Source organism: Panulirus ornatus, chromosome 3 (assembly GCF_036320965.1).
Source record: "Panulirus ornatus isolate Po-2019 chromosome 3, ASM3632096v1, whole genome shotgun sequence".
Classification (NCBI taxonomy): Eukaryota; Metazoa; Arthropoda; class Malacostraca; order Decapoda; family Palinuridae; genus Panulirus; species Panulirus ornatus.
The window spans coordinates 70,514,134-70,541,168 of record NC_092226.1 but is presented as its reverse complement, the minus strand read 5'-3'; the positions used below and the strand labels follow the sequence as shown (position 1 = coordinate 70,541,168).

The window sequence follows — 27,035 nt, the reverse complement described above, 5'->3', positions numbered from 1 at the left end:
TAAAATTATAGGTCTCTAAAATATCAGTTGAGGAACTTCTTCACTTAAGAATTACATAGGGATTATTCTAAGGACAATATATTCCCATTAACACATCTGTTGAGTCGTTTGAGTCAACTAGAACTGCAATAAATGCCCATATGAATAATTCACAGTTTTTAGATAACAGTATTATTAAGTGGCTGGAGAGATGTGTGACTAAACACCTCTGGCAAGTGGAAAGCTATTGTTTAGCTCTCCATCTATACAAAGCTTTTGTTTACTTATAACTCATCCCTCAAATGCAACCAAAAACAGATAATTTGTTTAGACTGGAGAGGCTAATATCTGCACTCTGACAAATGGTTTACAAGACATATAGAAAAAAAAAAAAAAAAAATCGCCTGCCCAACTCTTAAGTGATTATGTCTGATATTGCTTTTTTCATCCTGGTTTTCTTCCAATAGTTCATTTGCTGTAGTTTTGAGTTCAAATGCAAGGTGGGAGGGGGTGAAAAATAAAATCCTGGAGATAATCTATTTCATCCCTCAGGGCTACGAATGACAAATATACATTATACATAAGTTGGACTATTTGAAGATATATTATGTGTTACAAGAGAATGAGCTGATGATAACTAGATCAGCTAACAATCTTTAAACCTTATGTCAGAGTGCCTATTTTGATGAAAAAAATTTCTTATATATATCTTAGAAAAACTATTGTTTTCTTATGCAACGAACCAAACAAAAATATATAAAAAACTATGAAAACTTTAAAATGCTATTTACATGATGTAAATCCACATCTGCAGAAAACAAAATTCCTTTAAATCATTCTATTATCCAACTGTAAAAAAATGTGACAGAACAGAAATATTTTGTAAACTATAACAGATAGTACACAGAAGACATAACACAGCTTCACATGATTTCCACTTGTTGAAATGACCAGCACAACCGAGATACTTGTTAATTATGGACTACTAGCAGACAGATACACATTAACCAGTTAAATTATGTTCCATTTATAGAAAACCTCCTAAATATTTATGTGATTAATGTATGGTGGTAAATCATGCACTCACATGGTGCTTCTTGTCAATTGTCTCACTGGCCAGAGAGCATAGCTCAACTTTCACAATACAAAGTCCTACTATGGTTTTGCCAATCCTAATGCCACTCTCCATAGGTGCCTGCTGATAGGCAACTAATAAACTTCAGTATCTCACCTCTACTGTGAAGGTGCATACACAATATTGCCCTTGCTCATGCCAACGTGGCTCAGAAACAAATTCCTGATGCTCAAATGAACCTGAGCAAATGAAATGAAATGGCAGGGAAGTTTCTAGCCTCGGTGGCAGTGTATGTGTCTCAGTGATTTTTGAAGCATTAGTACCTCTAGATCTTGTTGGGAGGTGGATGGAAGTGAGCAGCCGCTTCAGGATGAGGCAGTCGAGTACGGGTACTGAGATGAGCAAGAGCCGTGCAGTGCCATGGCGCCAAACTCCCCAGCCTGACCATGACCGCTTTCCATTTACAAGTGAAACTGGAGTCAATTTATGTTACTGGCCATAATTGTATTTTTGGGGGAATTCTCTCCACTCTTCATGTTACTGACAGTGAAATATAGAAATATGCAAAAAACAAGTGGAAACCATAAGGGCTTGTGGAAAGATAAACCTAAAAGAATACATATATGAAGTTGCACCTGCACCATAACATTGGCTCTGAAGTACATTTGTAGTTTTCATTAAAAACAAAATATTATTCAAAAGAGACTACTGAAATTGAGTACTTGAAATAAAAAAGAAAAAGGGAAAAATAAAATGTGCAAAAATAATGAAGTTGGGAAATACTGAAAGCAATTACACCCTGAGGGAAAAAAATCATTTACAAGTAAAAGTAGACATGCAGTAATTGCTCTCATTTTGAAACTTGTATTAAGCTTGATGAATTTTTTTTTTTGAAAAATGAACAAAGATACAGCACAGTTAAATACCTAAAGCTAGTTTAAATCTCTAAAGGAATGATCAACTACATGAGGCAGTATTATTGAAAAAAAAAAAGTTGAACTCCCCAAAAAGAAAAGACAATTTTTGAAGTATAATTTTGACGATTTGTTTATTAAAATCATTTCACATCTACTGATGCCACAATTCCTTAATGTGGTTCAACCAGTGTAGTCATCCGTCTAAACTTAGTGGGGAGACAATAAAGAAAATCACCCTAAAAGTGCTGTATAAATTACTCTGATAATTAGCTTAAAACCATAAAATATTCTAAAATGTTTCATCTGAATACTTCACCTGTACATGGTAAAAAAAAGTAAGAGAGAAAAATACATATACTCACCTATTGGCATTCTGTCTCTGATCAAAATACTCATAATCAGTATCAGCATATAACTGATTATCTTCATCCTTATTGCACTTTTTTCCACAGAAAAATCCAGTAATAAATCCTAGGATGAGTGCACCAATGGTAGCAGAGGCCACAGCTATGGCCAGAGTTTCAGCCGTGAAATGTAAGGGAATACTCTTGCTAGTTGGTGGTTCATGATCTGTGAAAGATTTTAATTTTAGTTCCCTGTATCTCAATTTTGTTGCTATACAACTTATGCAGGTCAATTCACATATTTCATCTCTCTAAAGAATCAAGTGCTTTAGCTTATGACCCCTAGTATTCATCTGATAAATGCACAACTTTGTTTCAAGTTTGGAAAGGAAGCTGTAAATCATTGCCATTGTACTGGCTTAGGCTAAAACCTGATAGATCTTATGTTGAGTCATCAACTGCCCTTACAAGTATCCAAATCACTGCCATTGCCATGTTGAAGTTTGAATCTGCTTTACTGTGGCAACTAAAAATAAATGTCAGATCACACAATGTCTGAAGTTTAAATAAACCTTGCTATCTTCATATAAGCAAAGTGATTCTGCCAAGATCGTCAGTTCTCGCTCTACAAAGAAATCATAAGCACTAGGAAAGAAACACATTAGGAAAGATGTAATAAAGTACTTCCATTTAAAAACAATGGTGGAAAAATGGAACAAGCTAACTAATGAATCTGAATGTAAATTATAAATACATATCTAAAATATCATATGACCATAAAGAAAGCTTAAGAGAAGGGATCCAACAAGTGTGATACATTTTGGTCATTAGAATCAGGTCATCACACACACACACACACACACACACACACACACATACATAATGGGGGATTTCAATTATAAGGAGACATACTGGTAGGTTTTGGATTCTCATGGCATCATGGAGACACAAGTTCCTAGAGTATGTAATAAAAAACTTCCTAGGACCAATTCATGCTCATTACTAGATCCTATCTTTCCATAGGCTAGCATGAATACAGAAAATATCATGTGATACACCAACTGGAAAAAGTGATCTTTAATAGCTAAGTTTGATTATGTGGTAAACGAGGAAGTTAAAAGAGCAGAGAGGAGACAGGACTTGAGGAGGAGATATAATCATGGAAACTACATACAACTTCAGAATTTCTATCATAATACAGATAGGGAAATAGAGTTCAGCAGCCAGGGACAAGGTAGTGAGGGGTGAGATGCTTAAACCTCACTAGAAGGCAGGGAGTCAAGAGGTGTCTATATCCAAAGAACACTGGGATATCTCTCAAGCCCAAAAGAAAGATTACCTAGAGATTACTGTGGTTACCTGGATCATCTAGGGTAAGGACTGGAGGAGGAGTGCCTGACGTTTCCTGGTCAATAGAAGCAGAGTGTAATGGTAGCTTAGGCTTCTTTTCTGGCTTTCCACAATCACTATGAACGCCATCACTGATATTTTGGATTAATTCTTTCCCAACTCCCAGCATGCGACATTTACGGTTATTCTTGTCCCATGCGCAATAAGGATCTTGAAGAGCAACACACTCACTGAAAAGATACAGCTTCAGTTATAAGCAATAAATACAAAAGAAAAAGCACTACATTCTTATGTAAATAAATCTTGGTCATAAAGATGAAAATAAGTTACTGCTTATTCAATAAGTCACCTTTCACCACACCTTTCTTTTCCTAACAGTAAACTTTTCAAATATACTCAACAGTAAACTTTTCAATTACAATCTCTTGAATCTCTGGTAAAGAGTGGTGATGGCAGATGATAAAGGAAGAAACTGAAGCAGTGCAATAACATCATCTTGTACCTGACCCCTAGATAATGTTTGGAAAGAAATGTTCCTAAAGTCGGCACATAATGATGAGGTAAAAAGGCCAGCGGGAGAATTGCCAATATATGTCTGTAAATATCACTTGATTCACATTCAAAAGCAGGGAAAAAAATTTGCTAATCACAAATATAAGAGTTAATACTATCACTAGGAAGAGAAATTTATATCTAACCATCACTTAGAGTACCTATCTAAATAATTAGTCAATATACTAGGCATAGTGGTTCCAACAATGTTGTATGGTTGCGAGGCATGGGCTATGGATAGAGTTGTGCACAGGAGGGTGGATGTACTGGAAATGAGATGTTTGAGGACAATATGTGGTGTGAGGTGGTTTGATTGAGTAAGTAATGTAAGGGTAAGAGAGATGTGTGGAAATAAAAAGAGCATGGTTGAGAGAGCAGAAGAGGGTGTTTTGAAATGGTTTGGGCACATGGAGAGAATGAGTGAGAAAAGATTGACCAAGAGGATATATGTGTCGGAGGTGGAGGGAACGAGGAGAAGTGGGAGACCAAATTGGAGGTGGAAAGATGGAGTGAAAAAGATTTTGAGTGATCGGGAACATGCAGGAGGGTGAAAGGCGGCAAGGAATAGAGTGAATTGGATCGATGTGGTATACCGGGGTCGACGTGCTGTCAATGGATTGAATCAGGGCATGTGAAGCATCTGGGGTAAACCATGGAAAGTTCTGTGGGGCCTGGATGTGGAAAGGGAGCTGTGGTTTCGGGCATTATTGCATGACAGCTAGAGACTGAGTGTGAACGAATGGGCCCTTTGTTGTTTTTTCCTAGCGCTACCTCGCACACATGAGGGGGGAGGGGGATGTCATTCCATGTGTGGCGAGGTGGCGATGGGAATGAATAAAGGCAGACAGTGTAAACTGTGTGCATGTGTATATATGTATGTGTCTGTGTGTGTATATATATGTGTACATTGAGATGTATGGGTATGTATATTTGTGTGTGTGGACGTGTATGTATATACATGTGTATGGGGGTGGGTTGGGCCATTTCTTTCGTCTGTTCCCTTGCGCTACCTCGCAAACGCGGGAGACAGCGACAAAGCAAAATAAATAAATATATAACTAGGCACTATGAGTGTCGGAACGAATTTTACTAATTACAATAACAGCAAAGGGATATGTTGGATCCAGATGATGCTAAGCACTTCAATTTATGAAATGTATAAACAGAGCAGAGACTATCTATCATACTATAATATATCTAGTCCTCTCTTGATGTTGAGGTTGTGTTCCAAGACACAGTTCACTTAATGCAATCTTGCACTGCTTGTATTTCACTGGGATGCTTCCAGGATCTAGACTGAACCTCTCTTAAATTAATCTTTATAATGCTCTTATTGTATATGTAATAAAAAAGCATTTGATATGATATCACAATTCCGTATCTTGTGAATCCGAGACCTGTCAAATATGATATTTAATGCTGATTATATCATTAATCATCTCAACATCATAAATGTACTTCCTTATTCATGATTATTCCACATTTCTTCACCGTATAATGAAAGTAAAATTCAAGAGACTCAAGGAAATCTCTGATTTCTGGGCCTCTTAGGGGTCCTTGAGAACTATGGGAATCACATAAATGCAGGTTCTAAGCCTGGTGTAGGATATGGACAATATAACAGTATGGTAATGGTACCATATTACCCTGTAGTATATATAATATCTAAGTATACTGTGAGAAAACCGTGCAAAGGCCAAAAAAGAGTAATTGCCTGTGAAGAGTGGTGGTAAAATTCTTGATGCTTGGTGGAGAGGGTGATATGTTTAGAGGGCTCTTAATCGTGGTATATTTGGTGATTTTTTCCTTGATTTGACCTATGAGTTGAATACAGATGTAGTATGTCTTTAAATGGAGATTTTCTTTCTTTTTTCATGAATATCATTTTTATCACATTTGCAATGGATGACAATGGTAATAGGGGATGTATTGTACAAACGCTGAGTGTAGAACTAAAGGAAAGAAGTACGATACACACAATACAGCTAATTACTTCGGTGGCCAGGTGAGTAAAGGAACAGTTGTGGTGTAAGTACATCGTTTCCCCACAAAAACGCTGAATACTATTGATTCTATCACATTTTTAGAAAAAAAGTAATAGTATTGGATGTACTGTGCAATATTCTGAACACAGAAAAAAAGGAGAATTAAAGGAGAGAAGAGATATACTAAATAATGCAACATTCAATCCCAAAAGCCAGCTGTGAGTTGTGAGCAATGAGTGAGGTTGTTAGAAGCAGTGAAAAGTTTTAATAGAGAATGTAAGGCATGTGTACGTATAGGAAGAGAGGAAAGTGATTGGTTCTCAGTGAATGTAGGTTTGCGGCAGGGGTGTGTGATGTCTCCATGGTTGTTTAATTTGTTTATGAATGGGGTTGTTAGGGAGGTGAATGCAAGAGTTTTGGAAAGAGGGGCAAGTATGCAGTCTGTTGTGGATGAGAGAGCTTGGGAAGTGAGTCAGTTGTTGTTCGCTGATGATACAGCGCTGGTGGGTGATTCATGTGAGAAACTGCAGAAGCTGGTGACTGAGTTTGGTAAAGTGTGTGAAAGAAGAAAGTTAAGAGTAAATGTGAATAAGAGCAAGGTTATTAGGTACAGTAGGGTTGAGGGTCAAGTCAATTGGGAGGTAAGTTTGAATGGAGAGAAAAATGGAGGAAGTAAAGTGTTTTAGATATCTGGGAGTGGATCTGGCAGCGGATGGAACCATGGAAGCGGAAGTGAATCATAGGGTGGGGGAGGGGGCGAAAATTCTGGGAGCCTTGAAGAATGTTTGGAAGTCGAGAACATTATCTCAGAAAGCAAAAATGGGTATGTTTGAAGGAATAGTGGTTCCAACAATGTTGTATGGCTGCGAGGCGTGGGCTATGGATAGAGTTGTGCGTAGGAGGGTGGATGTGCTGGAAATGAGATGTTTGAGGACAATATGTGGTGTGAGGTGGTTTGATTGAGTAAGTAATGTAAGGGTAAGAGAGATGTGTGGAAATAAAAAGAGTGTGGTTGAGAGAGCAGAAGAGGGTGTTTTGAAATGGTTTGGTCACATGGAGAGAATGAGTGAGGAAAGATTGACCAAGAGGATATATGTGTCAGAGGTGGAGGGAACATGGAGAAGTGGGAGACCAAATTGGAGGTGGAAAGATGGAGTGAAAAAGATTTTGAGTGATCGGGGCCTGAACATGCAGGAGGGTGAAAGGCGTGCAAGGAATAGGGTGAATTGGAACGATGTGGTATACCGGGGTCGACGTGCTGTCAGTGGATTGAACCAGGGCATGTGAAGCGTCTGGGGTAAACAATGGAAAGTTCTGTGGGGCCTGGATGTCGAAAGGGAGCTGTGGTTTCAGTGCATTATTACATGACAGCTAGAGACTGAGTGTGAACGAATGGGGCCTTTGTTGTCTTTTCCTAGCACTATCTCGCACACATGCGGGGGAGGGGGTTGTTTTTCCATGTGTGGCGAGGTGGCAATGGGAATAAATAAAGGCAGAAAGTATGAATTATGTACATGTGTATATATGTATATGTCTGTGTGTGTATATATATGTGTACATTGAGATGTATAGGTATGTATATTTGCGTGTATGGACGTGTATGTATATACATGTGTATGTGGGTGGGTTGGGCCATTCTTTTGTCTGTTTCTTTGCGCTACCTCGCTAACACGGGAGACAGCGACAAAGCAAAATAAATAAATAAATAAATCAACAATACACATGTACATACATATACATACACATGCACAGACATATACATATATACACATGTATAAATTCATACTTGCTTGCCTTCATCCATTTCTGGTGCTTCCCTGCCCCACAGGAAACAGCATCACTACCCTCGGCTTCAGTGAGGTAGTGCCAAGAAAACAGACAAAAAAAAAAAAAGGCCACAATCATTCACACTCAGTCCCTGGCTGTCATGTGTAATGCACCGAAACCACAACTCCCTATCCACATCCAGGCCCCACAGACCTTTCCATGGTTTACCCAAGATATTTCACATGCCCTGGTTCAGTCTATTGACAGCACGTCAACCCCAGTATACCACATTGTTCCAATTCACTCTATTCCTTGCGCTCCTCTCACCCTCATGTATGTTCAGGCCCCGATTGTTCAAAACCTTTTTCACTCCTGAGCCAGGTACCCATTTTATCAACCAACTTCTAGGGGAGACGAACAGCTGGGTTGACTGTGGAATGACTGCTGTAACCAGGATTAAAGCCTATGCACTCAATCCTGGGGGGCCTGTGAATGTGTCATGGTGAGGAACGCTGTATGTCTTATGTTTTGTTCCGTTACATTTAGCTGCAAATTACATGAAATGTATTTGTAAGGTGAACATGAATGTATATGTATATGCAAATAAAAATGAGCCTTCATTAGCTGTGTGCCCATGATTACAATGGCTGTCCATGGCTGAACTCGTAGTGAGGAAGCAATCTCTTTTACGATTACACAATAATATTCTCTATTCTATCCTAGTTTTTTAGTCTAATAACTGTTTCATATAATGTTCGATTACATTTCGAAGTAAATCATAAAAGCCATAAATGTGAAATGACATGAATAGATCCAAGAACAAACAAAAATAAGTCACAACATCTGGTGTCTGCCCATGCTCTTAGAATAGCAATTAGCAGCTCTTAGAATAGCAATCAGCAGCTGAACTTGGAAGAAATCAATCTCTTCTTCGATTTTACAATAATACTTTCTATTTTTTCTTTGTTTCTCAGTCTTAATAATTGTCCTGAATATTATTCCATTATAATCATTCTGAAATAAAAGAGCAAGAAAAATAACCTGAAAGTGGAACAGTTTCCACATAATCTTTGAGTGCCAAGGGTGAGATGCCATCTGGACCATGAGCTTTGAGTGCGTTTACTTCTTTAAAGAGCCTTCTCTGGTCCAATATATTTATTTCTATGGATAAAGAGCCTTCTCAGGTCCAATAAATTTATTTCTATAGATAAAGAGCCTTCTCAGGTACAATAGATTTATTTCAGTAGATAAAGAGCCTTCTCAGGTCCAATAGATTTATTTCTATAAAGTCTAAAATCTTTCACATCCCAAGCAGGGAGTAATGGCAGTTTGATGTCTTTAAATGTAAACACACTTTTATTGAAAGATATAAGGAAGAGGATACATAAACCAAAGAAAAGCAAAAGAGAGAATACAGAAACCACTAAGATTAAGTAAAGTTTTTGTTATATCTCAGTCACCATGTGGGATGCAATTTGAATGTAGATACAGAAAAGCTACCTCTTTGGCAGGAAGAAAACTGTATTTCTCCTATATAATGCTTTCAAAAGTAGCCTGGGCTAATCTACTCATTAACTAAGCACAAAGACCAATGCCTTTTACGTAAGTAAAAATAAAAACAAACATACCTGCAAGTTACACTCTTGTCAGTGTAACAGCGATTCAAAGAAATGGAATGGATCATTGAACGTGAACTGACTATAAGTCGTGGTTGTTTTCCTCTTGGCTTGATCACTTGCAGGGATGTGACTGCAATATGTGAAGGAAAAACCGAAATCTCCTCAATAATGAATGGTTCTACCTCTTGATAAGAGTCAGCTGATCTGGTGTTGATAGCTTTAATAACCTTACCATCATCTGTAAATATGAAAAAACTTTAAAAACTCACAACTTCCTTTCCATGCATCTGGCAGCAAAATAATGTGAGATACTCAATTTCAAACCCCCTCAAACCATATTCTACTGATATAAGCAGCTCTTTCAAATTCAGACTGCGAAGTTAAATAATAAGCCTCTGGTATTAGATAAAACATCTGTCTTTTAAATTATCAGTTTCCTGATACCTATATGAATATATACCTGGTGCCATTTATAAATGAAATCCGAGAGATATTTGCAATATTTTCATGGAAAAAACACTCTGCTAGTCCAGTAATGAACATGAGGACTTATGAATTCACATAACTCTTATAAATCTATTTCCTAATTACATGGACAAAAATTTAATTCCTCACTTGGCCAACTGTTCTTTTTATACACTTGCAGTAGGTTCTCTAATTATAAACTAAGACTTATTTATGAAAAGCGGCTCATTTGCTATGACCCCCAATCCAATGGCCACTTTTTCCCAAACATTCAAAACTATCTTCCTAGAATCTAACACTCAGCAATTCTTTAAAATACTATGCTCATGCTATCTCCTCTTCACATCTCTGTATATAACCACTTTCTCATCAGCTAACTTCACCATCACCCAAATTGTTTTAACTATCTTCCTTTCTCATTTTAGCAAGGTAGCATTCAGAACAAACATGCAATGGCCTCATATGCATCTTGTACTGCGTATTTGCTATCATGTATAATGTACCACATCTAGAGAATTACATCCAGAGCCAAGCCCCACAATCTACTTGATTTACACTCACATAATATTATACATATCCTTGTTCAGCCTATAAACACTGGCTGTGATTAACAACAAATGTCAAAACACAATTTTTCCTCTAACCATGAAATACATTGAAAGTCCACAGCCATAAAACAACATTTTGTATATCCCAAGGGGATCACATACCCTCCCCTAGCCAGGAAAATGTACCACAGTCCCTAAGATTCTGCCCCCACAAAGTGAATGATCTAAACCTCGTACGTTAACAGTGAATCCTGAGCTAACAGTTACTACCCATATGCTGATTCATTCATCCATCCTTTCTCTTTTTACTATGTTTTTACCATTACTTACACAATTTGTGGAAATCATAACACTGAGATATGCTGTGTAAGCTGTGTTATGTATAATAATGCATAAATATTGATACAGAATGATAATGTAAGATATTTGAGGGTGGACAGTGAGAGGCTGCTTCATAATATGCAATGTTTCTGATGAGTGCTCATGAGTTGGTAGCACAAGGTTGCTTAGCTTCCCTTTGAATTCAACCCTTGAATATTTTCATGCCCTTTACAGTTTGTTCATCATTCTGAGTGTAAGAAACAACATATCTATTAAAACTGAAGAAGCTGATACCATCCAGCAAGTGTCAGACCATTTACATTTCATTTCATTTTCAATTTTCTTTATTTCTATTCTCTGCTCTCAGATGATGTTTTTAGATATACTAATGCTATGTAGGAAAACTTTATGGCTTTGCTTGAATAGAAAACAATAAAATATGACCAACTACCATTTCCATTCTTTAATTTTGAGATTCTTCTCTTGGTTACTGAAGTATGTAATGAAAATTATGGGTTCTAGGACTGAGCCTTGTGAAACTCCAGTAGCACCATGAAGTCATTCAGATGCATCCCCATTTGATACCACTTTCTTCTTTCATTGAGAAAGCCAATTCACTATCCATGCCCAGATTTGAATTCCTATGCTATGAACTTTAATCTTATTCAAAAAGCAGTGAGGGTATGCAGATTCATGAACAAAAGTATATGTATGATGGGAAACACGAATTGATGGGTGAAGGAGAGAGTAAAATAAGAAATAACTGTAGATCTGAAGTCAATGGAGTAAATACCATTGTTAGAAAATATGGAGATTATGCATATCAGTTGGTGTGACTGCTACAAATGCATACATTAAACATGAAAATGTTCACATATAGACAAGGAACAGAGAAGACAACTACACTATGCTTGCAGTGAGGCACAGTTAGCAGGCATGAAATATACCCAGGTGGATATATTGTTTAATAAACAGGGACCTTTTGATCTACATATGTTTGATTTACACCATTTTCAGAAAAATGTACACAGTTCAATTACACCTTTAACATTCATGTGGGCTTATGTTTGGAATAATGCTTATATCACTGGGCTGGTAGCGAGTTGATGTGGTGTTACCAGCACTGTATAAGAAGTGTACATATGTGAAGCATGGGTATGCAGCTTCCCACCTTGCAGCCCTTAATGCATGGATACAGTTTATCATCATTGAGTGCTAAAGTATTCAGTACTGCAGTGTACTGAATATTGCACATATTTCACACCTTGCATCAAGCCACCAAAGCATCTTTTAAGTTCTCCTGGTATTAGTGGTGCTAAGAAGCATAAGGCCATCACCATTAAGGTCAAGATGGATGTGCTCAAATGTTATGAGAGAGGTGAACAAATGGCTAATATCAAGTGTGCCCTTGGATTTGGTGAATCTGCTTTATGGATTATTCATGACTGTGTTGAAAAGATCAAAGAGAGGGGAAAAAATCAGCAGATCTGAGACTCATATTCTAAAGTTCAATTACAGAAAGAATGGAACTAAAGTTGAGCACACCGAACGAATGCCAAACTCATGAAAACGTTCCCATCAGTGAGTTTGTGATACAAGCGAAGGCCTGGAGTGTATACGATGACCTGGCAGCAGAAGAAGGAGCAGTGAAGACATTTCAAGCAAGTCTTGGTTGGTTCACAAATTTTAATAATCACTACAATTACCACATCAAGATGACTGGTGAGGCTACTTTAGCTGTTGATGTTACTGTTGAAAATTTCCTGGAGACTCTTAAGTCCATTATCGAGGAAGGCACTTATTCTCCAAAGATGATTTTTAACATGGACGGAATGGATTATTTTGTAGAAGAATGCCTTTGAGAATGCACATTCCCTGTGAAGAAAACACTGGACCAGGATTCAAAGCCCCTAGGATCACCTCAAGCTGCTTGTGGGGGGGGGGGCAACATCGAAAGGGACTGCAAACTAACCCATTAATGGTCTACCATTCAGAAAATCTCAGGGCTCTTAAGAGATGTGTGAAGCAGAGTTTTCCAAGATTATTTTGCTGCAAAGCTCTACTTAGAGCTGAAGAAGTACTGTGTAAAGGAGAATAAAAGTTTCACTAGTCTTATCAATAATACCCCTGGCCATTTCACCTTCAGTAAAAGACCTTTGTGAGAACATCGAAGTATTCTTTCTTCCACCCAACACTACATCTCTAATCCAGCCAGTGGACCAGGGGGGGATATCTACTTTCAAGGCCTACTATTTATAAAGAACATTTACAAAAGCTCATGAAGGCTACATAGAATAACCAGCTGACTCTGAGGGAATTCTGGAAGTCCTTCACCATCAAGGATGCCATCATAATCATTAGTGTTTGTATGAATGGAGTATGGCAGATGCTTTGCCATCAGTTTGTTCATGAATTCCAGGGTTATGATGGTTACACCAACATATCAAGAAAACATGCACACACTGTGGATAAGTTATAAAAGTTGGCTTTTATGAGATTGAGAAGGGTGATGTGGAAGAGTCACTAGAAATGCATAACGATGAATTTTCAAATGAGATCTTCAAATGAAAAAGGAATGCCAGAAGAAAGTAGTAGTAGAGAAGGGGAAGATGATTAAGTGCACTTCCTCACAAGCAAGAGATTATCTGAAGCATTTCACTACACTCACCTTGCTCTTAATAAATTTGATAAGGAAGACCCGAACACACAACACACTTTAAAGGTGGCCCAATATGTCCTAGCTGACATCAGGTGCTATAAAGAAATCCACCATGAGAAGATGATGAAGGCTAACCAGACAACACTAGATTTCTTTCTAAAGAAAAGGACCATTCATAAGGAGGACCAGCCATCACTATCTAACAAAGTAATTGCTAAACCCACTCGACCAACAATTATGTCATCTGACCTAAATGACCCCCTTTCTCAGTAACTCCTCCACTCACCTCCTCCTTCTCCATCAGCATCAACATGCAATTCAGGAATAGCAGGAAAAGTAAGTGTTGAACTCATAAAGCCCCCTAATCTCCACTGTTTGCCTTGTTTGATTTATGTGTTTTTGATTAACCAGACCATTTTCAAGACCATAATTAACATGTAAACTGAAAGATGCATGCACTTTCAGAATGATAAACCAATACTAATTTAAGTGTTACTGAAATTTCTTGAGGTACTAATACCAGTTAAGTTCCAATGATTTTGACACTATGCACTTACCTGTACCAACAAAAAGGACATCATAAGCCTTCCCATCAGGTGTTCGGACTTGTGCATCAACTGCTATAGATGTGAAGCGACCACTGTAGCTGTAAGTGATAAAAAACTGAAAAAACTGAAAATCATATGATTCAGCATTTATATTTCTTTAGTTTAGAAACTGTAAAATAACCTCTCAAACATAATATAAGATCAACTGCCTAATAACAATGTCAATATGAGGATTATCTCGTGATGAAAGATTCAACTACGTTCAAATTAGCACATCATAAAGCTGATGACAGTACAACTTTCATAATTAGGGAGTGGAAATATGAACAGACTGGTGAATGGAGATTAATATGTGAATACTTCTTTCATATAAATGGCCTGTGTGATTACACGTTAGAATGAAGGTACAGTAAATTCAGGACTGCTACAGCCTTGAAAGGGGTGTGTTTACAATGTAGGAGTCTTTTAGATGGATTCCACGGGTACAATGACATGCTATTCCAGTAAAGCCTGCTGCAAAAAATTAAATGCTCAACCACCTTGATGAACTACTTTCCTTATGAGGTGGTAAACCAAGTTATACCTTGGGGTCAAAAACTCTGGCAACATGATGTTAAAATTGTTCTTCACTTTCTTAGTTCTTCAATATATCTGTAGGAGTACTGTCTGTATACACAAGAGATTCAGTGCTAATGAAAGTCATGATCTATCCTCCTGTATCAGACTGCACAAATTCACATCTAAGTGGAGCATGATTCATGATACCTCAAGCATATGGAGTTACTGCTTAAGGCTTCATTATCAGATAAGCCCTTCTCAGTGTAAGTCAGCTACAAATATGGTACCTGGAACAAATCAGTAGGTAAAACGTCTTAGCTTTCTGTAGTAATTAATTTGAAATCAACCGCTCTCACTGTTCCTGTCTCTCTTTTACTTTATATGATGTCAAATTTAAATATCCACACAGTCTTAGCAGTAGCACTCATTCTTTTTTGTGTGTAAGTGACACGTGGCATTTTATGTACCTCTGCTATACTGCTATGTACACATTCAGACTCTGCACTCACCACCAGGCCCAACTCTGCCACTCTGTTGTGTGTCAATTACCCATGAAAAGGGCAGGCAAGTGGTCATGTCCAGCTATTAATAAACAGTGTATCACTTGTTCTATTATCATAGCAATGATATTTATTTCAAGATACATTATGGTGCGGTCTTTTACAAAGAAGAGGAAAGTTAATAGTGAATGCAGAGAGTTTAGTAATGACTACTAAAAAATATTTTTTTTTGTGAGTTTCAAAGCCAGACCAATATGCTTGGTATATTCAGAATTTGTCGCAGAGATGAAAGAATACAATATTCACCGTCACAATACATCAACACATGCAGAAAAATAAAATGAACTTAAAGGACAGCTATGAAAAGATGGACAAATAGAATTATTCACCAAAGTTAATGCTAATGCTGAAGGTAGTAAAAAAGTAATTTATTATATCAGTGAACTAACTTCTAAATGACTTAAACTATATGCAGATAGGGAGTTTGTAAAAGAGTACTTTGTAACCTCAGTAGAAATTGTGTGTCCTGAAAAGAAAGTTATTTTCTTGTATTAGTCTCTCATGGCCAACAGGTGCTCGATGGACTGATGACATGCCACACAATATATAGAAACAAACAATGGACAAAATTAATAAATTTGAGTCTTATTCTACACGTATGAATGAATCTACTCACATCAGTGATACTGCTTAGCTTACCATTTCTGTATGTGGCATGACTTCAAATTCTGAAGGAAGAGTGAACTGGTGCATTTAGCAAGCATGAAAGGGTCCAGTACAGGTGAAGATGTGTTGAATGAAGTGATGGAGACACTTTTAAAACACAATTCAAAGTGAGAGAAACTCACAGGGATAAAAACAGATGAAGCTCCAACAATGGCTGGGTAGAATAAAAATGCCGCTGCAAGATTTGCAGCCGAACAAGAGAAAGAAGGAAGGAACTCATAAGACTGTTGTTTTCACTGGATTATTTACCAAGAACACTTGTGCACACACGAGTCAATGTGAATCACATAATGCCATTGTTATTTCTACTGTCAACTATATCGGAGAACATGGTCTTCATCACAGTCAGTTTAAAGAATTTTTACGAGATCTTGGTTTAGGAAACCATGACATCAATTATCACTGAGAAGTGCGATAGCTAAGCACTAAAAATAAAAGCACTAAGATTTTATGACATTCTTGATGAGGTGGAACTGTTCATGGATATACAATGGCAGCCAATACATAAATCTATCCAGCAATAACTGGCTTTTTGACCTGGCCTTTTTAGTAGTTCTGACTGCTCATCTCCATGAATTGAACACTAAGCTTCAAAGAGAAGATCAGATTGTTAATAATCTTGTGGATCACATCAAAGGATTAAAAAATAAGCTATGTTAATGGGAAAATAAGCTAACAAAAACGGTGCAGTACACTTTACAGCACTGTGTCTAAAGAACTCAAAGAGAAGGTCCATAAGAGGCAAACACAGATGGCACTAAAATTAAGGGGGTAAGACTGGAGGCTTTAAATTCATCAACCTTGAAAGAGAGAATAGTGAGAGATGACCTAATAACACCCTTTAAGTTTTTAAAGAGACTGATGGAGTGTCTAGTGGACAGTACTTTGAAAGGTTCAGGGATAGAGGAACCAGAGGCCATAACATGAAATTAAGTAGGAAACTTGTAAATAAGAATGTAAAGAAATACTTTTATAATACAAGTTTAGTAGATGACTGGAGCAGATTGACCAAGGACATGATAATGCAGACAGCATACATAAATCCAAGAGGTTGTATGATGGCACAGAGTGTTCAAGAGATGGGGTCCCATGAGTGTAATACTCCCTCCCCACACAGTACAAATAAATCAGTAAATATAAATGAAATTTGCTGAATTGAGAACTGTGAGATTTCTCAACTTCCATCAAATAAATTTGGGAGACACCCAAGCAATACAGTTCTTTTCAATTTTCCCAGAGTAATACATTCATAGACAACAAAATAATAACTACTGATATCACGGTCTGCAGTCAGCATGCTGTTTGTTTACATGATATAAATGTTCACACACAGAAAGCAACTTACTGAAAGCTGGTGCTGATGAGGATAGGCTGACCAAAGAAAGCTGGCACTGCTTCATCCATGAGTGAGTGTGATTTGATGAAGTTGAGAGTGACATCAGTCAATGTACTTGAGTCCTTCACACACTGACCCGGTCTTGGTTCTGGTACCTAGGAAAGAAAATCTCATAATTGTCGTAAAATCAACAAAAAACAAGCCTATCCTAAGTCTATCCTCCTGAATGCTTAAAGGATTTAGGCTTTAATAACAAAACTTACTCTCATAATTTGCTAAAACTGTTCTTCTGTCAACAGAGTCTTGACAAGATTTCTAGCTCTGCATCAGCACATAATTTCAAGGAAACTTATACGAGGTGAGTCCATGAACAACAATGCTCATTCCAATAAATCTTATGCCATCTTGAATGCAAAACAAACTGCATATCAACATATAAGCAAATATGTATATACTAAGCCTTACTTGCCCTTGGTAATATTAGCAGAAGCATAAAAATAATCTGAAAAATCACTGTTCAATTGCAAAGCTTATTAGCATCTTTGAAGTAAAATTGGCCATAAATTTTATTAAAATAGAGGCCTAGAAATTGAAACAACCATAAAAATCAGTTTCTTAATACACTCAATGATGCTACAGGAGTTTACTAATCTCATACATGTGAGCATATTACACTCACTGTATACTAGATTCCATAGGCATTCCCATTAGGTGCAATTTTTCATGAAAGAATTTAAGTTTGAATTTGATTACTTTTTTCACGCATTTCCAATTTCAAATGACCATAACATTTTCTTGTCCGGCATATAAATTCTACTAAAACATTATTTGGTATTAAAAACATTTTTATCATGAAAATGTGTACAGTTCACTGATAATGGTTTTTCAATATATGTCAAAAGAGGAGAGCAAAATGATTAACATATTTTGTGGCATATAAGACACTTGGGCAAGTAAGACACACCTATATCTAAGCAAGGAATATTTAGGAAAAAAATTCAGAGCATTGAATGCTTTTTCATTCTAATACAGAACATGACGTTAAATCTGTATAAATGGAATGAATTTTCAAAGATAATTCTAGTGGGTAAACTTAGAAGCATATGGCATTAAACATCAGTAGTGCATAGCTAGGTAAAATGCTATGAACTTTTCAAATCAGGAGCATAAATCATGAAATTTGCACATCAAGAAAAGCCTTTTTTAATCAAAATATTGTACATGCAACATACAACATGAAAATCAGTTGTGCATAGCAGAAAAATGCATTTCATCACAAGCATTATCCTTTTCAAATGTCACTTTCCATAGAACATCAAATCTGCATAAAAAAAAATCTAAATGGTACTGGTACTCTACACAATAAGACAGAGTGCAAAAAAACTAATATAAAATTATTGTTCTGTTACCAAACACCCTTAAATCGTCTTCAGAGCCTGAAAATTCTTCATTAGTGCTACTTACAAAAACTGAATTACCTGTATTACTATCTTTAATCACAGCATGTCCTCTATTCCATCAAGGGCACTACTACAGCCACACTTTTTGAATGACTACAAAATCATTTCTGTTCTCACAGCATACTATGATTTCTTTTCTCTTACAAACTGCTATGAAATGGTGGGATGCTTTATCCTTCTGTAGGTGTAAGGATGTGATCTAAGTCTCCCATCCACTTTTTCATGGTTCACACATTTTTATCTACAAATGCATTCAAAGGTTGTAACTGGTTCAGTGCACCAGGAATGACACTTAATTTGAGTCTTCAATTCTGCCACCGTTTTTTTATTGCCTTAGTTCTACATGCTCTGAGCTGGTCTCACACTGGAAGAGCTGGCTTTCTTAAGAGTCTATCACTATCCCCTGCCCACAATGTTGGCAACCACAGTACCAAGCCAGTTTTCTTCATCCAGCTATCCAGACTTTTTTGGTGAGCATGAACAAATACAATATAAACAATTTCTTCTTTAGCTTATGTCTTCCTTTTCAATATCAAAAACAATGACAGTTTTATGCAACCAGCACAACAGGCCAAAGCTACTGCATAGTTTTTTCATGTCCTGTGGTTTTAACTGTGTATGTCATGTATACACTCCTAGATATATAGCATCACTTTAAATTTGTAGCTTATGGTATAGGCTAAGGACATAGCCCCCTTTTTTTCACATTGGTCTACCAAAGTAACGATTTAAGAAGCTCCTGGCAAGAGTTTTTGGAAGATCCCTGCTTTCTGCAGAAATAGCATTTATCCAACCTTTTGGACTGGAGCCTTACCCCATGTCATTGCACTGGGTTGCAAAAGTGAACTTTACCAGGATCTGCTTTTGATGATGTTAACGAACTAAGGCCTTAGATTGTAAGGTAATCACAGCATCTGCATAATCACAAGCTTTGTCCTGGAGGAGACAAAGACAGCCAGTCTGAGAGTTGCACTCTATTCTTAGCCATGTAAAGATCTAGCTGAGAACCTGGGATTAATCCCATCTGATGATGAAACCTACATTTTGAAATGTCTCCCTTTTTCAAAAACCTTGTCTGGTGCATTCCTCCTTTGATGGTGACAGCACCAGCAAACTGTTGTGGTAAGCCAAACCTATCACTCTGAGAAAGATAAGTTTACTTTGTAAAAGAAAATTTGGAGTGGCTATGCATAAACCAAAAGGCATCATCAAAAACTTTCTCATTCTTGAATGTATTGGAATGAGTGAATAGGCATCCTTTCAGTCTAGGATAACTGTCCAGTAGTTTAACTACAAGGTCTGGTGGATGCTCTGAGAAGTGATCATATTAAACTGTGATTAGGAATAACAGCATTACGTTAATACAAGCCTAAAATAATTTTCTCTTGATTTCCTTTTTATGGACTGGAAAAATAGTTGATAAAATCTAGACCCCCCGTACAGGTTCTACAGTATCCTTTCCTAACATTTCTATTATGCATAGCTGTAATAGCAGAGTTGCAGCTGACCACTTTTTTTTTGACAGAGGTAGGTGAAATATACAACTTAAACCCAGACTTTTTCTCAACTTAAGATAAAACAGAAAGTTATACTCCCAAAACTTCGAAAGTACTGGAGACAACCCGACTTCCCAAGAGCTTTGTCCAATCCTCATTACCTTACTTTTGCTTGGGTTGAATTGCTCCTTCTGCACCTTTCTATGCACCACTGTCAATAGATTCTGTAAGTATATTAGTAATTTCCTTCAACTGAACCACATCTAAGACATTAAGAACAGACCCCTCAGACCTTATTTGCATTTTAAAGAATTCACCTTTTTTCTGGTTATGTACCTCCTGAATCTCATCCATTAAGCTGAAGCTTTATTCATAAATAGAGCTACATATATACAATCTCTAACTTCCTCTTTCATCTCATGATACCCTTCATGATCCTTGAATCTATTCCTGTTTCTATAACTCCTCCTCTAATTGTATTAACTTCTGGTCCTGTTTTTCATTTTCCATAACATTTCCAGGTACCTGTTCTCTTGTGTTCCTCCTTCATCCTTACCTATTTCTGTTTCTTCCTTATGGATCTTGTTATAAATGAAAGATCTTGGTACATTCCCTTACTTGGCATCTATATCAAACTTGTGGTCCAATTTGAATAAAAAACTTTAGTACTGTATCTAGCTTTGTTAGTGCTTGTTGACAAGCTTGTCCTAGCTTTCTTGTCTAATTTCTCAGCCTTCTTTAGGACCTCTAGTTCTTTTCTTGGCTCAGGCAAAGCTAATGGTCTTAAACTGGGCCCTTAAGTAATTCTAATAACAATAATATAGCTTAAAAACAGCTTCAGTTACAAGGAGAATCCAAATCTTTACCTGACTGACAGTGTTGCCTTTGGTTACAATACAACTTTGTTCCTTTCTATGGTCACAGCTGCATTTTTATATATTATAATTTTGCTAAACTTGTTCAATTCCTTTAGGTTAGTCACTCACTCTCCTTAAAACCTGATCTTATAAAAAGCAAACTAATTAGAATAAATAGATTCACTAAAGTTGTGTGTAATTACTTATTTGTACTGTATGGGGAGGGAATTTTACACTCATGGGGCCTCATCTATTGAACATTTTCTATCACACAGTCTTTAAAGTTTATGTATTAATCAAGTCCTCGGTCACTCTATTCCACCCATCCACCACTCTTATAATATAAAAGTACTTCTTTACATCTTTTTAACAAGTTTCGTGTGTGTGTATGTAATAGGGCATTCAGCTGCCTATGCTATCTTAGCCATCACAGAAAAAGTGAGTGGTGGGGAGTGGTGGGCAGCTGGCACCATCTCATTACTATATCCTGGCATCACAGACCAAAGTGAGTTGCTCTATATTTATTGGTTCTCTGTGACCAAGGATCTGCTAATCTTACAGACAATGTGGTGAACATGGTAATATCCCAGCAGATATAACTTTAAGAGGGATAAAATGGCATTTGAAGCCCCCAAAAGCAACTGCTCTTTCAGGACTGTCTAGAGATTGAAAAAATGAACTGCAAGGCCAGGAGGCAAGAAAAAATAAATATCATAAACAAAAATGGAAAAAGAAACTTTAAAAGTGTAATCAATATAAAGATTAACTGCACGCAAATAAAACAGGTACTCAGTTGCATACGAAGATGCAGATGAAGTATATGATGAAATCAATATTTCAGTAAGTCAAATGAAATAGAGTGAGTGAAAAAACAATAATGAAAAAAGAAAAATGAATGATGCCAACTTCAGTTGACATCATTTAAAGTATGATCTCTTAATTCAAATGTTGTAACTTACCTTATTACCCTGAACTGGTAACCAGTTGGCATTTACAGAAGCTTGCCCCTTAAATGGACCTTCAAAGGTGTCCATTATATCTTGAAACGTAAATGCACACACAGCGGACCCAGGTATGGAGTTTTCAGGAGTGGTGAAGACACCATACAGCAGAGTTGTAGCATGGCCACCATAACGCCCTTCAACAGGTTCTGTTGTTGCCTCTGTGAATAATCATTTGGGTTAAAATGTGGCGTATGTGTTTATATTTTTCAAGATCTTGTTTTCCTCCATAATAATGCAATACAGAAAATACTGAAATATGCAAGTGACATCTGTTCGTATGTCCCTTGAACACATACAGAGACAAAAATCTTATACAACACAGAATTTCATTTTATTTTCTACTAAGGTCTTTTCTAATACAAAATAAAGGTAAACAGTAATAGGATAACTACAAGGAATGTTAACATGTACACTATAAAGTGATGGTCCCATTTGTTCAACCCTGGTCTATAGACATGACAAGGAAGCTGCCAGGCACACAATGACTAACCCCCTCACACAGTTGCCAATAATTCATCGATTTACTTGGTAGCAAAGAAAATGTTGGTTGCTGGGGTGAAATATGTTTGAGAAAATATTATGATGTTGTATGGTGAAGGTTGTGCTGGCAATGTGGAAAGTATGGAGAAGGAAAATGATGGGGTGAATGGTTATACAACCGAAAAAATGCCATCAACCATTCAGGGTGCAGTGGCTAGGGCAGGAGTGGTTGTAATGAGACAGGCTATGGTAGCCAGGGGAGAGGAAGTGGTGATTGTGGTTATGAAGCATGTTGTTGCCAGAGAGGAATGTTTCATTCTTGAGATATTTTACTCAAGCACCTGTATGATCTATTCCTCCTACTCCCTACTTGTTCAAAAGGCCAGAAGAGATGAAGTCCCTCTGAAACTTGGCAAAATGGCTGCCGCTCCTGTGAGTATGTGTCTATGCATGTGTTTAAACTGTTCCTGAGAATCATACAAGATAACCTATGGTAACTTACGTATCTCATTGAAGTAAAATGGAAAGTCCCCAGAGATGGAACAGTTGAGTCTGGACTTGAGGTAAGAGGTCCACTTATTGCGAAACTTGTGGGGTCCCCCCTTATCGTGGCGACACACCCGGGCCACACGTGAATACAGCGTCTATATATAAAGACAAAAGGATACCACATTATTCCTACAAATATTATTTCAAATAAAAGTTGCCATAAACACAACTTACTGACATCATAACAATTTACCAATTACCACCACTCTATACAAGTAAATCTACCACCAAGTTGCAACAATTACTTTCTATCAATGGTAAAACTATTCATCATGTTCCCAGTACTATATACTCAATGCTATCATTACTTACTGTCATATTTCTATCATCTCTTTCGGGATGTAATTGGTAATGGTACAGAGATAAGAGGGTTATCCAACTTTTGAATTTTTGTTGTTGTAGCAGCCATCCTTATAAATAAAATATGTGATACAAGAATTACTGATATGAAGTTGAGTCAGGGCTCTAACTACTAATGAGGGATTCATAAGACAACTTTCTTAGCTCTTTTAATATTCATAAGCATTCTTGAGGAAGTTTAGAGAAGTTGCTTTTCTTCATTTTCATTTTTAACAAAAGCATATGCTTGACTGATATGACTGCTGTAATTCCAGCAGTCTAAATTTCTCAGTCTATTCCATATTTTGGTCATAGAAAAGCATGTGGTCTTGGTGCAAACCCACCTTTTCGTTGTGTTAAATTATCATGAAGATCTCTAAAGGGCAAGCTGGGTGACGTGCTGTGGTCACTGGAAGTGCCATGAAGTACTCCACAACTACATTGTGCATGAACCTCAGAAAAACAATCCTGGATGCTTTTAACAAAACACAATCCCCCCTTCCACACAATACAAGTGGAAACAAACATCAACAGACAACAAACCCTTAACATAACTCCCTAACACATTTTCACACAAAAGATAGATGACACTGCCTTCCACAAAAATGGCACAAAATTATTAGCCAGCTTCATAGCTGGTCACTAATCAATAGCCATTCGTAGAGGCTTCAAATCTAAAATCTTCAAGCTCTACAATGGAGCTCCTAAGGGAGTAGTTCTTTCTCAAACCCTCTTCAGTCTCTTCCTACAAGATGTTCTTTCAACTCTTGCAAACCACAATGTAAAGGTCATTTCATATGGATAAGGAGATGACCTCACAATCATATCACAGCACCTTGACACTACTTAAGCAACAACAAACATAATACATTAAATCAATAAGAATGCTAACTCACCCAAAACATAATGTTTGCATCCCCACAAAATGCAAAATTACCCTTTTAATCCCTGACAAACATGTACTCAATCTCCACCCTTCAATAAATCCTGCACAGTTAACCACTCACTGCCTAGGTATCACACACAAAACACACAACATTCATTACCTATGCCACAAACATCAACAAAAATGCCATAAAAAGATGAATGAACTTGGACAACTTACCAGCACCATTTTTGGACAAAAACAAAAAAGTAATCCTTTAACATCTAAAAAGAATTCATCAGCTCCACCCTAAACAATACCATACCTGCCTAGTCATAAAAAAGATGCAAACCACAAAACAGGGCAATCAGAGAAATCACTGGCTGCCTCCTAACCACAAACATTCAACATCAGCACAACAAAACAAAAATATTATTTCCAGTACAACTCATATCAACATGCTTGGCACTCACTTCATTGCAACAGTAGATCGCTCTTTCCCATCCAAACCACTTCATAACAACACATCAAACCTCAAATAGAGATAAAAAGCTTACCCCTACTTTACACTTCAGCAACCTATACTTACAGATCTCTCTTCCAACAAATATGTTGACAAACATACATGTAATAACATGACATGCACTAAACAAGAGCCCTCTCAACTCAGTCTTAATCTCCACCAGATACATAAGTTATGCTTTCTTGTCTGTTTTTTTGGACACTATCCATATCTCCAAAATCAAAAACACCAATATAACATATCCTCAAGCCCAAGAAGCAACTTTTATACTAAAGACATTGAACACTTAAGCCTTGATTGTCCCCCACGATCCAATACAGACACACACAACATGACAGCCCTTCTTGACCTATGATCCCACTCACTGGATTTGGCCAGCTTCCAGAGCACTGCAGGAGCCTCAGAGAAAGGGACCCTAGGGCAGGAAGGTAAGCTATGCTCGGTATACAGCTGTTAATCGACTCCACCTGCAAGTGGTAACACCATCAGTGAAAAGTCACCTTTGATGAGGCTGTATCATCATCTACAGACAGAAAGCAGTACAGCATCATCAAGGACCTTCTCTCCCCAAAGTAACCCACCCCATGTCTGCTTACATGTGGAGCACAACCTCAAAGTTGCAGGAGCCCACTGAAAGGGGTCCTAGGGTTACAAAATAATAATGGCAAAACACATACTGTACCACTCAGTTCTTCCTAATGTAAACTGTGCATGCCATCTAAGAGCATGAACACTGAGCACAAACAAGTTCTTCCATGAAAACGTACAAACCCCTAATTTTAGCACGCAGGGAACTCTCTCTTGCTTTCTCAAATGGTTATTGACTGGGAGTGATATCCTGGTGATTACTCTTTTAACAGTAAAAGGATATTAGAATATTTAACCAGATAGGAGTTATCTGCAGTAACATTAGACTTATGTTTATCAATAATATCATAATTTATTATTGATATCATCACTTACCATTTCCTGACCAGCAGCTTGTTGATGGCATATCAGTCACAAACAACTCCACTGTGGGTGGGATTACCTTGTCAAAGTTAAAGTACTCCATACCAGACAGGCTTACCTTGTCACCTGTGAGGTACTCTATACTGGGTGGGCTAACTTTACCAATTATGAAGTGGGCTTACCTTGCTAGTTAGTAGTGAATTACTCCAAGGTGGATGGGCTTACCTTGCAATCTTGCGACTGCGGAAGTACTCCATGCTGGGCAGGATTGTCTTGCCACTGGTGAGGTATTCCACATGGGGTAGGATTAATATAATACTGGTAAGACACTTCACAGCTAGTAAACTTACCTTACCATTAATGGGGTACTCCACAGCAGATGGGCTTACCTTGCCACAGTTTAGGTATTCTACGGCGATCTCCCGGAAGAAGAAGTAAACGAAATCTCCCAGAGCGAAAGAACTCACAAAGTTGGGAGCTGTAAAGACAAGTTCTTTCAGTGCTAACAATGCAATACTGTACACTATTGTTTATGCAAAAATATACCATTCAGAACATATGTAAAAAGGGTAGGAAGAGAAGATTATCTCTCACTTACAATTTAAGGTGGAGAGATCATACTGCTCTGTCCGCAAGGGTTCGCGGTAGATGAGAGGCTCCAGTCCTGCAAAGTCCGCGATAGTACCTACGTACAGCTGACCATCTGCATAAGGGGAAGCAAGACATCATCATCACACAATTTTTGTCTGTTTTCCTGGTGCTACCTTGCTGAAGCTGGGGGTAGTGATGCTGTTTCCTGTAGGGCAGGGTAGCACCAGGAATGGATGAAGGCAAGTAAGCATGAATATGTACATGTGTACATATGTATGAGTCCGTGTATGTGTATATGTTGATATGTATACATACATGTATGCATATGTGCATGTATGGGCATTTAGTATATATATGTGTATATGAGAGGATGGGCCATTCTTCGTCTGTTTCCTGGGGCTACCTCACTGACGCAAGAAACAGTGATTAAGTATAATAAATATAAAAAATAACATTATATATATATAAATATATATTTTTTTCATACTATTTCCCATTTCCCACGTTAGCAAGGAAATGTTAAGAACAGAGGACTGAGCCTTTGAGGGAATATCCTCACTTGGCCCCCTTCTCTGTTCCTCTTTTGGAAAATTAAAAAATGAGAAGGGAGGATTTCCAGCCCCTGTTCCCTCCCCTTTTAGTTGCCTTCTACGACATGCAGGGAATACATG

General features: G+C 37.5%; 1 protein-coding gene across 3 annotated transcripts in view; it reads right to left on the bottom strand.

The window, feature by feature from the left end:
• Positions 1 to 27,035, bottom strand: part of Sema1a (semaphorin 1a) — a 94,367-nt gene that overhangs the window by 7,658 nt on the left and 59,674 nt on the right. Inside the window, exons 5-14 of one of the 3 annotated variants that reach the window (XM_071688954.1) lie at positions 26,372 to 26,476; positions 26,163 to 26,251; positions 23,049 to 23,190; positions 22,022 to 22,224; positions 17,259 to 17,404; positions 14,139 to 14,227; positions 9,598 to 9,826; positions 3,675 to 3,895; positions 2,334 to 2,541; positions 1,378 to 1,507 (exon numbers count right to left, since the gene is read on the bottom strand). In XM_071688954.1, coding sequence (XP_071545055.1) covers positions 1,420 to 1,507; positions 2,334 to 2,541; positions 3,675 to 3,895; positions 9,598 to 9,826; positions 14,139 to 14,227; positions 17,259 to 17,404; positions 22,022 to 22,224; positions 23,049 to 23,190; positions 26,163 to 26,251; positions 26,372 to 26,476 — 1,520 coding nt within the window. In that variant the 3' untranslated portion in view covers positions 1,378 to 1,419. Of the gene's footprint in view, positions 1 to 1,377; positions 1,528 to 2,333; positions 2,542 to 3,674; positions 3,896 to 9,597; positions 9,827 to 14,138; positions 14,228 to 17,258; positions 17,405 to 22,021; positions 22,225 to 23,048; positions 23,191 to 26,162; positions 26,252 to 26,371; positions 26,477 to 27,035 lie in introns of all 3 variants that reach the window. The other 2 variants (XM_071688945.1, XM_071688935.1) reach the window with 2 other exon arrangements.